Here is a 13,317-nt window from a genome sequence, read left to right on the forward strand (position 1 = left end):
TCAACAGTTTGCCCAAGACCTGTGGGTAACTCGATGCTGGATTTAGAGTGGAAAACTCTATTTGGCCATATATATATATATATATATTTGTGACACGTGACAGAGATAGAAGTCTTACAAGACTCACAGGGAGCCCCTGAGGTCCTGCACGAGAAGTTTAGCCCATCAAATGTCATCACTAATTCAGCAATGTCAGGTCACTCCCAAAACAAGGAGCTTAAAAACTCTTCCTACTTTGTAAGTCTTGGGACAGTGGATTGGCTCACTCACTGAGCTGCACTCTGTAACTCCTGCTCAGAGCTAGAGAGAGGTGGTCAGTGTCATCTTCTCTTCTCACCGTCTCTGGAGGTTTTCTCTTCCATTTATCAGTGTACATATATGCTGCCCCCCCCCCAGAGCATAAATATATAAATATTGACAAAGAATTAAGAAAATTAGCTGGGTCTTTTTGAACAGGACTGCAATCCTGCCTACTACTGGGGACTGAGGCAGAGGTTAGCAAATCCAAGCCCATTCAGGGCTACAAAATAAGTTCAAGATTCGCCTGGCCACATTTCCCACCACTTAACTTCCCCCGAGACAGTGTTAAAAACAGGGGGGAAGTTATATATCGGAGGTAAGAATCTTGGTATTCAGTGATGAGGCCTAAGTCCTTCAGTGAGACTGGTCTTAAAATAAAGGGCTAGGGTGTAGCTTAGTGAGTGAGCATTTACCTAATATACATGAGGCCCTAGATTCAATACTCAGTACTTAAAAAAAAAAAGAGGAGGAGGAGGAGACGACGACTCTTTGCAACAATATTTCAGTCACAGTAAACACAAAATTAACTGCATGAGTTTTCTCCCAAATGACTAAAATTTTTGCCACTTAATTGGACCATGCTGTTCATTTTCCTGTTAGCAATGACTGGCTTAGAATAATCTAAAAGCCTGGAATATTTACCTAGTAAAATGAATACTAAGAACCTTTCCTCAGGGAACCATGACTACGTTTGTTCTGCAGATAATGCTAATGAGACCCAGAATATCCCCCTGGTGCAGGACAGAAGGATGCAAATAGCCAAGCCAGGCTCCGGAGCTGATAGCTGGCCAGGTGGCTGGCAGCTAAGTCTGTTTCTAGGTGTACAATTGGTTATGTAGAACATCTGAGTAAGTGTGCCAGTCTGCTTTCTGTTGCTATAACAAATACCCAAGACTTAGAAAGAAGGACATTTATGTTAGCCCCTTGTTTTGGAAGCTTCAGCCCATGATCAGTTGTTCTGTTGATTTGGAGCCTGTGAGAGCAGTGTAGAGAATAAGCCCCTTCCCCTCTTGCTGGGAACAGAGGTGGGGGCCCTATATTCCCCTCTGAGGGCACGCCCCCAGTGACCTGAATGTCTCCCACTAGGCCCCACCTCTTAAAAGTCCTACCATCTTCCAGTCGTTGTATCTGCTGTCAGCAGCCTCTTCCTTCCAGCAGCGTAGGTTACCTGGTGGGAGCTGACGCTTTGAGACTCCACGTCTGAACCGTTCCCGTGTCTTGCAGGGAGTGAAGCTGACAAGGCCTACGGTGTGACTCAGACGGCGCCGTCCTGAAGGCCGCGGTGTAGATATGTACAGGGCTGTATGCGCAGGCCATTCTGAACCCTTGTCCGTGTGAATGTTGCTTTGATGCCTATTTTATTTTTTTATAGAAAAAAAATATGGTATACCTGTTTAAGTGCCTTAAAATGTTTTTGATAAGATCATTGTTTTCAAAACATACTATGCTGGTGACTGCCAAGGGTGAACAGTATTTTGGATTAATTTTTTTTTTCTTAATGCAGAAAAAAGTTTTAGTAAGGGACAAAAAGCTAACAGGTTTTCTTTGTGCTGCCTTTTGTGTACGTCTCTGTAATAGTTACTGTAGCATTTGAAATGAGGTCACGCTATCCTGAAACCATCCCCTGGGTGACAGGGGCAGATTCCCAAGTCTCTTTTGCACACTTTGATTCACTGTGTGGTTCTTTGTTCCTGCATCTGTGACATGCTTCTTCCTTATCAACTCAGCAGGGGGTCAGAGGTCAGCGCGATGCTGGGAAGCATAAGGTGCCTCATTCCTTGGCATCATCTTTTCTAGACATCCCTTCAATTAGTCCCCGCCCACTCCGGAAGCTCTTGAGTCCCAATCACAAGGGTGCAAGGACTTACATTTATTATGAGCTGCTTCAGAAGAAGGCCTGATGTGAGCCCTGAGGTAAACACGGAGTGTGGTGAGGTTCTCAATCCGATCAGCACGCTTTTCCTCTCTCCCAGAACTCCTTTGCCTCACACTTCCCTTGCACACTCGCACACAAACATCGCAGTCAGTTGGAGAGTCGCAGCAGTTAACCGTGGGTTGTGTTCACATTCCACAGCTAGGACCAAGCACTTTTCCCTGTCACACACTTCCAGACTGCTCCTGTGGGCGAGCCGTAGCCTGCCCTCCCTTTCACTCCGCGCACTGAAGATATCTGAGACAGTTCATGAATGAGAGTGTCCTTCGCTTGCTCGGCAGATGTTGGCCACGTCTCTTAAGACATCAAATCATTGCCCTTAGGTGTCAAAGGAAACATAAGGTCATGGGCGTGAGCAAATGTTTCATGTCCACGCTGCCTAGTCAGGTGGAAAGAGGGCCCAGCACAGAAGGCGCAAGACCGTCCATTAACCAAGTTGTCAAGCAGAACTAGTCCCAGAACTGGGCATGGGCTTTCAGAGGAGGGTCTGATACTGCCTTCAGTGGCCAGAAGACCTGAAGCTGGACCCAGATGACAGTAACGCGATGTGCTAGATGGTGGGAGCGCCTTGCCTGTGTTTCCTTAATGCTTTATTATTGACTTAACAGAAAATGGGCATCCTGGGTCTCACCAAGGCCCTGCTGTCTCCTAAGCAGCTGCCTTTCTTGTTGGTAGTGGTGGCTGTAGCCCCACAACGAAGCAATCATTCCTCCAGAATTCAGCGCTGGGCTTGTTGGTGGTGCTAGTGTACGTCATGGTTAGCGTGGTCAGCACCCGTGTGCCGGTGTCGGGACCTCCTAACTCGCACCAGAGCTCCACCCCTGTGCCAGGCCTTGCAAAGACCCGTGCTGAACCAGCTGTGGGGACACTGCTGGGAGGAGCTGGCAGTGACTCCACTTACGTGGAGCAGAAAGGTTTTCAAGTCTGGTCCCTACAGCTTCCTGTCTGTCTGTCGGAGCTCTAGTGAGGACCTTCCCGTGTCATGTGAACACTGGTCTCCCCCTTCAACTTCTCTACCTCTCTGACCCTGCAGTAGGCGTGGCTGTGAAAGTGCTAGGAGAACATTTTGTCTTTTGCTTTAAAAATGTGTATTGTTTTCCAGTAATCTGATTTATATCCTGAGTTTTTGTGGCTTTAGTAACATGTCTGTGGCTACTTCACTTTTCACACAAATTGGATAACTTATTTTTTCCATGGTTAACAAAAAATAGAATCAAAATTTATTTTAATTTGTGCTCATTAGAATTTAATTAGCAGCTTAAATATTTCCTATGTTTATGCACTGTCAATCTCTGTTTGTCCAAATGTATTTATAAAGGAATACATTAGATTATATTTATGTTTACTCATTTTTCCACCTGGATTTTTTTTAACAGCTGAAATTTTAAAGAATGGTAATGCAGTCTCTACATGTGTTCCAGGTTTTAAGATTTTATGGATTTTTTTAAGTCCTTCCCTTTTCTGTTTTTAACTGATGCATCTCTGGTTGACACTCAGTGTCTAAGCTAAATACCAAATTTTTTTCAAGGAGATGGCTGAGTAATGAAGTGGGTTATTTATAATAAGTGGAAAATAAAAAAAAATAATTCTATGATTAAACAATTCTATGATTACTTGAGGAATCCCTGGAATATTTGTGACTCATTTTTACCTGGTTCCAATGCACTCCACTGCTTCCGGATGCCCTCTCTCTGCTTCCCGATGCCTCCCTCTGCTTCCCGATGCCTCCTTCTGCTCCCCGATGACTCCCACTGCTTCCCCATGCCCTCCTTCTGCTTTCCAATGCCCTCCTGCTTTCTGATGACTCCCACTGCTTCCTGATGACACCCACTGCTTCACGATGCCCTCCCTCTGCTTCCCAATGCCTCCCTCTGCTTCCCGATGCCTCCCTCTGCTTCCCGATGACTCCCACTGCTTCCCGATGCCTCCCTCTGCTTCCCGATGCCTCCCTCTGCTTCCCGATGCCTCCCTCTGCTTCCCGATGACTCCCACTGCTTCCCGATGCCCTCCTTCTGCTTCCCGATGACTCCCACTGCTTCCTGATGACTCCCACTGAAGGGTTTTTTGGATTCACTTTGGCTTAATGCAGCACAAGATATAGGTAGACAGACATGTCAAAGTCCTTCCAGATACCCGTGCCCACACCACCTCCACCCCACCATGCCAAAGAAAAAACCATTTTTAATACATTGCCTATGCATCAGAGTTAAGGAACGAAATGGAAACACTTGCAGCAGAGTGACAAGACTGGGTGCTGTGGGTGTGGCCTCCCCCGCCCCTGTCGTTCTGTTGACGACAAGGGCGATGCTCCAGCAAGCTTTCCCCAAGCCCGGGGCGTCCTTGCTGAGCACATTGCCTTCGCGGATGTCAGATGTTTGTGTTCTTGGCGTCCGTCTTACCTTTGGAAGTCGAATGGGGATGTCACCTCTTCCAGGAGGCTTCCCTGGGTTCCCAGTGAATGTTAGTTTCCCAGAAGCCTATGCTGTTCCAGCTGCCAGTTGATATTTCTGTCTCCTCCAGGCACACACGTGCTGCTCTCCAGCTGCAGGCTCAGAGCCAAGAGTTGGGGGAAACACCCTCAACAATTAAAGCTACATAGGTCATGCTGATCTGACTCACTGAGTATTTATATACATTTAAAAAGAAAGGTCTCTTCTACTGAATTCTGGTATGCTAGAAAACTAGGTAAACATCAGCATCGTCCTTATCCTCAATTTGTAGACAATAAAAAGAAGTTCTCCTAAGGCTTTGTGTTTGTTCACAGTTCCTACAATGTAGAGAAGTTTTCTCAACTAAAAATCCTGACATACCCCAGAGGACCTGCCTGTTGAACCACTCAGTACAGGTTACCATCTGAGGACCAGTTGGTACCAGCATGGATGTTGTCAAATGACTGAGCCTGACTGAAGTGGCCAGCTGCTAAAGCAGGTCTCTGCAGTATGCTCTCCTCACACACAGGGGATACACAAGCTTAAATGGCAGCCATCAGTGGCCCTGTCCCTCACCACTGTGTCTCTTGGGATTCCCAGTGACCACCCTCCCCATCACACACAGTCCACCCACTGGACTGTCTCAGTTGCCTTTTCAGGCTGCTTGGATATGCCTCAGGGTCTCCTTGTAACCGGGGTTACCTGCCCTTGACTGCGGTGTGACCCCACAGAAGCTGCAGTCTTCCCATTTTCCCTTGTTCACACTGGTCCCCACTCCTGATCTGGCAACGGAGTGAATCAGTGTGAGGATGCTATGTACAGGACAAGCGTACCCCGAGAAGGGACAAGAGGAAGGTATTTGTGTTTCTTCCAAATGCTCCAGAAAAGAGGGGGGGACGGAGGAAGGGAGGGAGGGAGGGAGGGAGAGAAGACTGTCAATGGATGGGCCATAGTAGACAAAATTAAGAAAAAAAAACAGATGATAGACTTAGTTCAAAATATTGAGCCAGGGCTAGAGAGAGGACGCAAAGGATGGGAGCACTGGCTGCTCTTCCAGAGGTCCTGAGCTCAATTCCCAGCAACCATATGGTGGCTCACAGCCATCTGTAATGAGATATGATGCCCTCTTCTGGCCTGCAAGCACACATAATAAAAATCAATCTTTAAAAAAATATATATTGAGCCAGCTCAATGGCTCAGCAGGTCAAGGCCAGTCTGATAACCTAAGTTTGGTTCCTATGACCCACACGATAGAAGGGAAGATCTGGCTCCTGCAGGTTGCCCTCTGCCCTCCACACGTGCCTGGTTCACTCACATGCAGCGTACACTCACTAAATAATGTAATAAAAGTTTGAAGAGTCGGGGATGCACACTTCCATGAACTACTATTTTCTGGCCTAGGAGACTGGCAAACGTCTTAAAATTTTGAAGTTTTCAGAAAGTAGCAAGGTTATTGGGGTGGTGGGGGCACTTCTGCCTTGTTAGTGGAAGCATGAATGAACTAGAATTTGTGGAGAGCTATCTAGTGCCCTTCCAACTAGTTCTTTTACTTCCTGAGTCTGGCCTGCAGAAGAGTCTATGGACAAGAATGTTTTCAGAGCCTTGATAGGTCAAAGGACCACCAAGCCATCTAAAGCAAGGAAATGTTTAATGGAGCCCTGAGAAAGAATAAGGCTGCACATGTGGTGCACACCTGGAGTCCCCTGCACGTGCGCGCACACACACACACACACACACACACGAGGCAAGGAGGACTGGAGTTCAGGGTCATCCTTGGCTACATTCTAAATTCAGCCAAGGCTACAAGGCCCTGCATTCATTGAAAAGAAAGGGGTGCGGGGGTAGAGAAGAAGGAAAGACAGACATTTTCTTGTAACAGTGTATGTGGGGTAAGGGGATATAAATGTCGAGGGGAGTAACATTTTTAACTCTACTCTTAGAAATCCCATGATGTCACTAAACAAACCCCTGTGTGTGTAGGGACGCTGTTTGCTCTATTAAAGCCCAGGTTTGACTGGAGCATGACAGCTGACTTCGTGTGGCTCTTCCCGGTGCCTGGAATGGTGACAAGGACTCTGTGCACGTTGTCTTGGTCAACTCTCGCAGCAGTGCTATGAGGCAGGTGAACGTATCCCCATTTTCCAGATGAGAACATTGAGAGGCTGTCTAAGTGGCTAAGGCCACAGAGCTAACAGATGGGAACATTTTGGCCAAACTAGCCTCACCTTGGCAGTCGGAGCCCTGGGAAGCAGGCATGTGGAGCGGGGCTTTTAGTTTTCCTATTACTTAAGCCACACTTTGGAGGGGTTAGAATTCGTGTGCAATACAAACAGGGGTTTCTGCTGTTTCTTGAGGGAATGCCTAACTCACCTCAGCCATGGCACATTGGTCAAGCAAAGCCTGTTTAAGTTAAAAGCTGAACCTGGGCGGTGGTGGCGCACGCCTTTAATCCCAGCATTCAGGAGGCAGAGGCAGGCGGATCTCTGTGAGTTCGAGACCAGCCTGGTCTACAAGAGCTAGCTCCAGGACAGGCTCTAAAGCTGCAGAGAAACCCTGTCTTGAAAAACAAAACAAAACAAACAAAAAAAAAGTTAAGAAAGATGAGGTCTCTAACTAGCCAGGACCAGTGAGGTAACAGGGATTCTACTATAAAACAAAATGGGGGGGGGGTGAGTTTGGTCTGGCTAGGGAAATGAACCTGAGGAGTCACAGAAATGAGAGGAAGACAGAGAAGAGGGGTGAGGGAAGAGAAGAGCTCACAACGTGACCCAGACTGAAATGCATGGGAAGAGGAGCTGTGGAGCAACCACAGGACGTGTGTGCGCACAAGGACCTGGTTCCCCTTCTGCTCCAACAAAGAGACAGACAAAGGGGAATGGAGGGATAAGGAAGGGAGAAAAGGAGAAGGGGAGAGAGAAGCCATCACTCAGTGAATCAGTAAGAAGTGGCAGGGTGGCCCAGAGTCTCTAGACACTTAAGGGTGTCCTCAAGTGAGTCCCCTCGAGTTGTGGGGCGCATCACCCTGACTGGACTGTGCCATTCCATGAAGTAGGGTTCAGGACTGAGGAAGAGAGGTAGCAAGCCAAGCACCCCCAGTCAGTCACCTGTTTCCTGATCGTGAACACAATGTGAGCAGCCTCTGAAGCTCCTACCGCCATGCCGTCCGCAGCACGATGCCGTCCCCAGCAGGACAGACTAGCCCTCACACTGGGAGCCACAGTAAATCCTGCCTTCAGTTGCTTTTGTCTGGTATTTTGTTTCAGCTATGAAGAAACAACACAGCTGGGTTCTCTTCAAGAGATCCTGTTCTCTTCCTGTGTGAAAAGCTAAAATTCTCAGAATGCAGAAGTCCTAAGAGAGTCAAGCACGCCATGTACACCAGCCCCTGGAGACCATTGGCAGAAGATGCTAGCATGCTGAGGAAATCAGTCCTTTCCACGTTAGTGGTTCTTCCAAGCTTCAAACCCTCAGCCACGTGAACCCTGCTGTATTGTTGCCACCATGATGTCCAGGCCTACCATTTATTGTCTTATGTGGGGCACATTCTGACAAGATCTGACACCCCGGCAGCTGTCCTGTGTCCTCTAAAAGGTCCCTGTACACTCTGAAGTTCAAGCAGGGTCCCCACCTTGGCTCACAAAGCCGGAGTGAGAACTGTAGGGATTGCAGGTTTGTCAGGGGGCTGGGGTGAGGAAGTCCCCCTACAACCTTTGTCACAGTGTCCGGCACTTGCTAAGAGCTCAGCGGGAGGCATCTGTGATGATTACTCAACAAGGGTCGGGGCTAGTACAAATCAAATGTTCTGTGCAGCCAGACAGCTCTCACTTCTGTCTATGCAAGCAGTTTCTTACGGAGACCACGGACTAGTGCTAGAAGTCAGCAGGTGGCTTTGGCATGAGCCTGTTTTATCTGCTAATGAAGACACTTAATGCTAAACTTGAAATACCTCTATCCCCAGAGCCCGGAGAGACAAGGACAAAGTCACAGTCTTCCAGGCCCATCTGTGCTACTTGGGCCTTGTCTTTTCCTACGGGTGACGGAAGGACCTGTCCTTACCAACTCCCATCAAACACCTTTGGAACTGCCTCTGAGCGGTCACTGTGGCCACTGCCCTCTCTTAGGGCTGCACCTTGGGCATCAACAGAAATGTCCCTTCTGCTCCATCAGGTGTCATACTCGTCCAGCACTGGTTTGTCCCCTTTAATGTTGCCATTTTCAGGAATTTGTGTCATAGATTTTTCTTGCCACCCCATCTTTGGGAACATCTACGCCAATGCTCTGAGCAGGAGCAGCCAAGTCAGGAGCTCTGGTCTCCTATCTCCAGTCGCATTAACTCTGCATGGACGTCTCCAAGCATCTCTAATTCCACATGCCCGAATGAAAACTCAGTGACCTCTTTCCTTCCCACACTCCATCCTCCCCAAGCCAGCTTCGTCTGTTGGCATAGCAACCTCCTGCTTCTCTACCCTTGCAACCTTCACAGCCCACGTTCCATGCCCAGATAGTTTCCTAGTGATTCCACCTACAAAGCCACTCTATCTCCACTGCCTCTGCGGCCCTCTGTCAGTCTTAAAATGCCTTTCCGAAGCTGTTTGTTTCCCCTTCAGGAACACCTGACCGTCTATGAAACACAACTGACATCCATCAGCACGCTGGGCATTCTGCCAAGTGCACAGACACTACAAATGAGTTATACTATTTTTCTTTTTAACAGTTTTGACACTGGTGTGATGATTCCCGTTTTACAGACAGAAGGTAGAGGCCTGTGAGACTGAATGCCAAGTTCCATGGCTCGTAAGTGACAGAACACAGATTTCACTGGGTCTTGGCCAAGCCTTGTGCTTCCAAACGCCAGTCTACACAACTTCTCTGTCTTTTCCTGTGGAGTCCTCCTCGGTGTGTGCAAGTCAGTCCACACAGCTCCTTCTCGATGATGCGTTTCAATAGGACCCTACTTCTTGTGTCCTCTGATACAGCAGAAAGCCTGTCCAGTTAGCCTTTTTTTTTTTTTTTTTTTGGTTTTTCGAGACAGGGTTTCTCTGTAGCTTTGGAGCCTGTCCTGGAACTAGCTCTTGTAGACCAGGCTGGTCTCGAACTCACAGAGATCCGCCTGCCTCTGCCTCCCGAGTGCTGGGATTAAAGGCGTGCGCCACCGCCACCCGGCTCCAGTTGGCCTTTTTTATTCCAGGGTTTTAGATTATGAAAGAGTATCTTTGGAAGGTGGTAGGTCATGCGGTCACCAACCTGTGTCTGACAGTCACTGTAATGGTCAATATGCAAAAAATCCCAGAGCTCCTCCCCCTTTCAATAATAAAAATCAATCCAAGTTGAGGTTGCTCGTCTGGTAATGAGCTTGCCACATAGCATAAAGACCTAAATCTGAGCCCCAGAACCAACATAAAAAGCAGGAATCCCAGCACTAGAGAAGCAGAGGCAGGAGGATCCCTGGAACTCAATGATAAGCCCCCCCCCACTCCCAATCGCCAAGCCCCAGGTCAATGAGAGACCCCCTTCTGAAAAAACCGAGGTCAGTATCTCCTAAGGACTGAGCCCGAGGAGGCTGTTCTCTTGACCTCCACACCAGCTCACATGTGCACACACAATTAGCACCAGTAATGATGCAGTTGACCCAGAAGTCCCTCCAGACCCGTGGTCCTGATGGCTGTGGCTTGTCTATAAACATGCACAGGTCCCCGGACGGCTCAAACATCCATCTAAGGAGGAGTTACAGCTTCTGGCCCCAGGCGAGTCAAACAGGCCTTCCTCTCCTTCCGTTTCCTATCCTAAGACTTAAGCCACTCCACCCAGTGCTAAAGTAGGGTATAACCAAAATTGATGTGTATGAGGAGGAAGCATGGGCAGGCACTACACAGATCTGAGTTGGGCATAACAAGGCATGGACAGCTGCCCTTTACCTCTAGGTCACAGGTTCAAATCCAGCCAAGTCCTGCCTGACAGAAAATCATTACCAGCTCTGTTCAGGTCACTTGACAGATGGGAAATGAATTTCTGTCTCCATCCAGCAGGCGAGTGTCCACACCACACTTGGCACTAAGTCGTTCTCAACTCTGGAGACGTAGTGGGAGTTGTGTGTAGTTGCCCCCGTGACAGGCCATCTCTGCGGTCAGGCAGACCTGCATCTTGGTGACGGCACTCCTCCCTAGCCTTTGACGAGCACTCTATTAATCTGCTAACTTCTCTTTCCTCGGACAGTGTTAACAGGCCCTTTGAAGTAATGGAACAATTGAGAAAACCGATCTTGCAGCATCAAAACAAAGGCAGCCAAGTCACCACAGAAAGTATCTGAGAAAGCATTTTAATCCTGGTCCTGAACTGAGTTCAATCACTTGGCAGCTTCAAAAATTACACATTTTAGTCATAAAGGAAAGCTGTTTCCAGTCGGTCAGCCTTGTCCCTCCTTGGTTCCATCAACACGGCACCTGTATCTGAGGACATGGAGGGCCTGGAGTCTGGCTTGCTGCCTGGAGAGTATGTCTGCTCCTGCCAGGGCTAGGACTCCTCAGCCATCCCTGCCAGCATCCAGGAAGGGAACTATGCAGAGCAGGGCAAAGGATGTAGGGCTCCAATCCAGGATCTGGTTGCTGGGAGCACGGTGTGGGAAGGCATGTCCTGTCAGCAGTAACCTGAACCATGGTGTGTACTGGGTGTTCCTCTCAGACGACACTGGCATCCTATCTGAGCTCATCCCTCCACAGCCTGCAGAAATCTTCAGCTTGGCAGGCAGGACTGGGTTAAACTAGGCTAGGTTCCCTGTGAAAGGCTCAGGGCTACTGAGTGGTGCAGGGAGAACTTGCAAGGTAGAGTAGCTTTCAAGGCGAAGCTCTCTGAGTGAGCGCCATTGGAGATAATTCCCGCGAGTATTATTCAAGTCAGCTTTCTGATACTGTTCCAAACATTTGAGAAAAAAAGAAAAGAAGTTTTCTCCTAGCTCACAGCTTTGGATGTTCTGGTCCAAAGCCAGGTGTCCCCACTGCTTTTGGGGCTGTGGTTGCATGGTACCTCATAGCCAGGAGCATATGGGATAGGAAACTGCTCACCCCATGGTGGCCCGAAAGAAGCGAGAGACAGGTGGTGGCAAGTTCCCACAATCTCCTTCAAGGGAACATCTTGAACCTAACTTCCTTCGGTCAGACCCCGCATCCTGAGGGTTGTACCACCTCCTCATAGCCCAAGAGACTGGGTGCTCAGCCTTCGGCACACGGGTGCTTGGGAAACTCTAACTGCAGAGAGCATTCACTTTCACCTTCCTGACATCCTCTGCTCCACCAGCCTGGAGGGCTTTCAGGTCTAGAAAGAGCCCTGGCTGGGCACAGACAGGTCCTGGAAATCTAGCCTCGTGTGTGCACACCTTACACTCTTCTTTCCATACCTAGTGAGAGGAAGTCCTCTCCCCTGGACTGTCCTGGCAAAGGCAGAACACAACTTGACCTGCTTCCCCACGCCCAGAGCTCCCTAACCTCTCCCGGATCTGAGAGACCCGATCGTGGTGTAGGAGGAGCGGGCGGGCTGCATCCCGCCACCCAACTGGCTTACACCCCGGCTGGCGGGCTGCTTGTCGTCCAGGCCAGCTGGCTAGTTTATGCCCAAAATAATCACATGGAGATCTGTATTAATTAAATTACTGCCTGCCCATTATTTCTAACCTCTTATTGGCTAACTCTCACATCTTGATTAACCCATTTCTAATAATCTGTATGTCACCACAGTTGTGGCTTACCAGGAGAGATTCAGCGCGTCTGACCTGGCAGCTGGCTTCATGGCTGCTCTCTCGGCCTGCCTTCTTTCTCCCAGAATTCTGTTCTGTCTACTCCACCCACCTAAGGGCTGCTCTATCAAAAGGCCAAGGCAGCTTCTTTATTCGACCAACAAAATAAACACAAATGCAGAAGGACCTCCTACACACCATGACGGCACCATGTAATGGCAGCCTGGGCCTCGGAGAAGCACAACAGAGAAGCTCGCCTGGTGCATGGAACCTGCCCGGTGTGCCCTGGACCTTCTCAGCAACCGCTAAGAGCAAGCCAGCTAAGCACCTATGAAGTACCTTCCGTCACAGGAAGTCCTTTCTCTTCCCCGCTGCCTCTTCAACCCTGCTAGTTAGGCCAGCGACGATTCTCATCTCTCACCTCATGTTTGTAGCCATTTCTCTCTGCCCATCCCCCACCCCCACTCCAGGAGGAAGTAAACCAGACTTACACAGCTCATGGAGGAGGGTTGCTCTCCACGGTTATGGAAGCGCTAAGGAGTTACTCGGCAGAGAAGACTGGCGCTCGGGCAGGCTGCAGCTTATGCAGTGAGCACAGCTCGTGAGGAACATAGCTTCAGTGACTTGGCGCTGGAGAGGCTTTGAACTGCGGGCATCCACTAAGTCCCAGGCTTCTCCAAATAATACAGTAAAGTTACTGGTACACTAAGCTGGATTTGGACAGAATGGTTTCTTTGCTATCTTATCTGGGTTGAATAGACAATTGTAACACTTAGATCAGAGGAGAAAAGACCTGAGGGCAGGAAAAGGCAAGAGAGTGTTCCGAGAACTTACAACATCTGGGGTTTCTGGAAGCCATAGGGAAAGCAGGGCCCCGTTCCTAATGCACACCTTTTAGTATGGTCTGACCCTCCGGCAGACACATGGTA

General features: G+C 48.9%; 1 protein-coding gene across 5 annotated transcripts in view; it reads left to right on the forward strand.

The window, feature by feature from the left end:
* Slc10a7 (solute carrier family 10 member 7) overlaps nucleotides 1-3,846 on the forward strand; it is a 214,165-nt gene extending 210,319 nt beyond the window's left edge. For all 5 annotated transcript variants that reach the window (XM_038312442.2, XM_038312438.2, XM_038312439.2 and 2 more), the window contains one exon: nucleotides 1,525-3,846. In XM_038312442.2, the coding sequence (XP_038168370.1) occupies nucleotides 1,525-1,554 (30 nt within the window). In that variant the 3' untranslated portion in view covers nucleotides 1,555-3,846. The remainder of the gene's footprint in view (nucleotides 1-1,524) is intronic.
* Nucleotides 3,847-13,317: the final 9,471 nt, after the last annotated feature.

This window comes from Arvicola amphibius, chromosome 15 (assembly GCF_903992535.2).
Source record: "Arvicola amphibius chromosome 15, mArvAmp1.2, whole genome shotgun sequence".
In the NCBI taxonomy this organism is placed as follows: Eukaryota; Metazoa; Chordata; class Mammalia; order Rodentia; family Cricetidae; genus Arvicola; species Arvicola amphibius.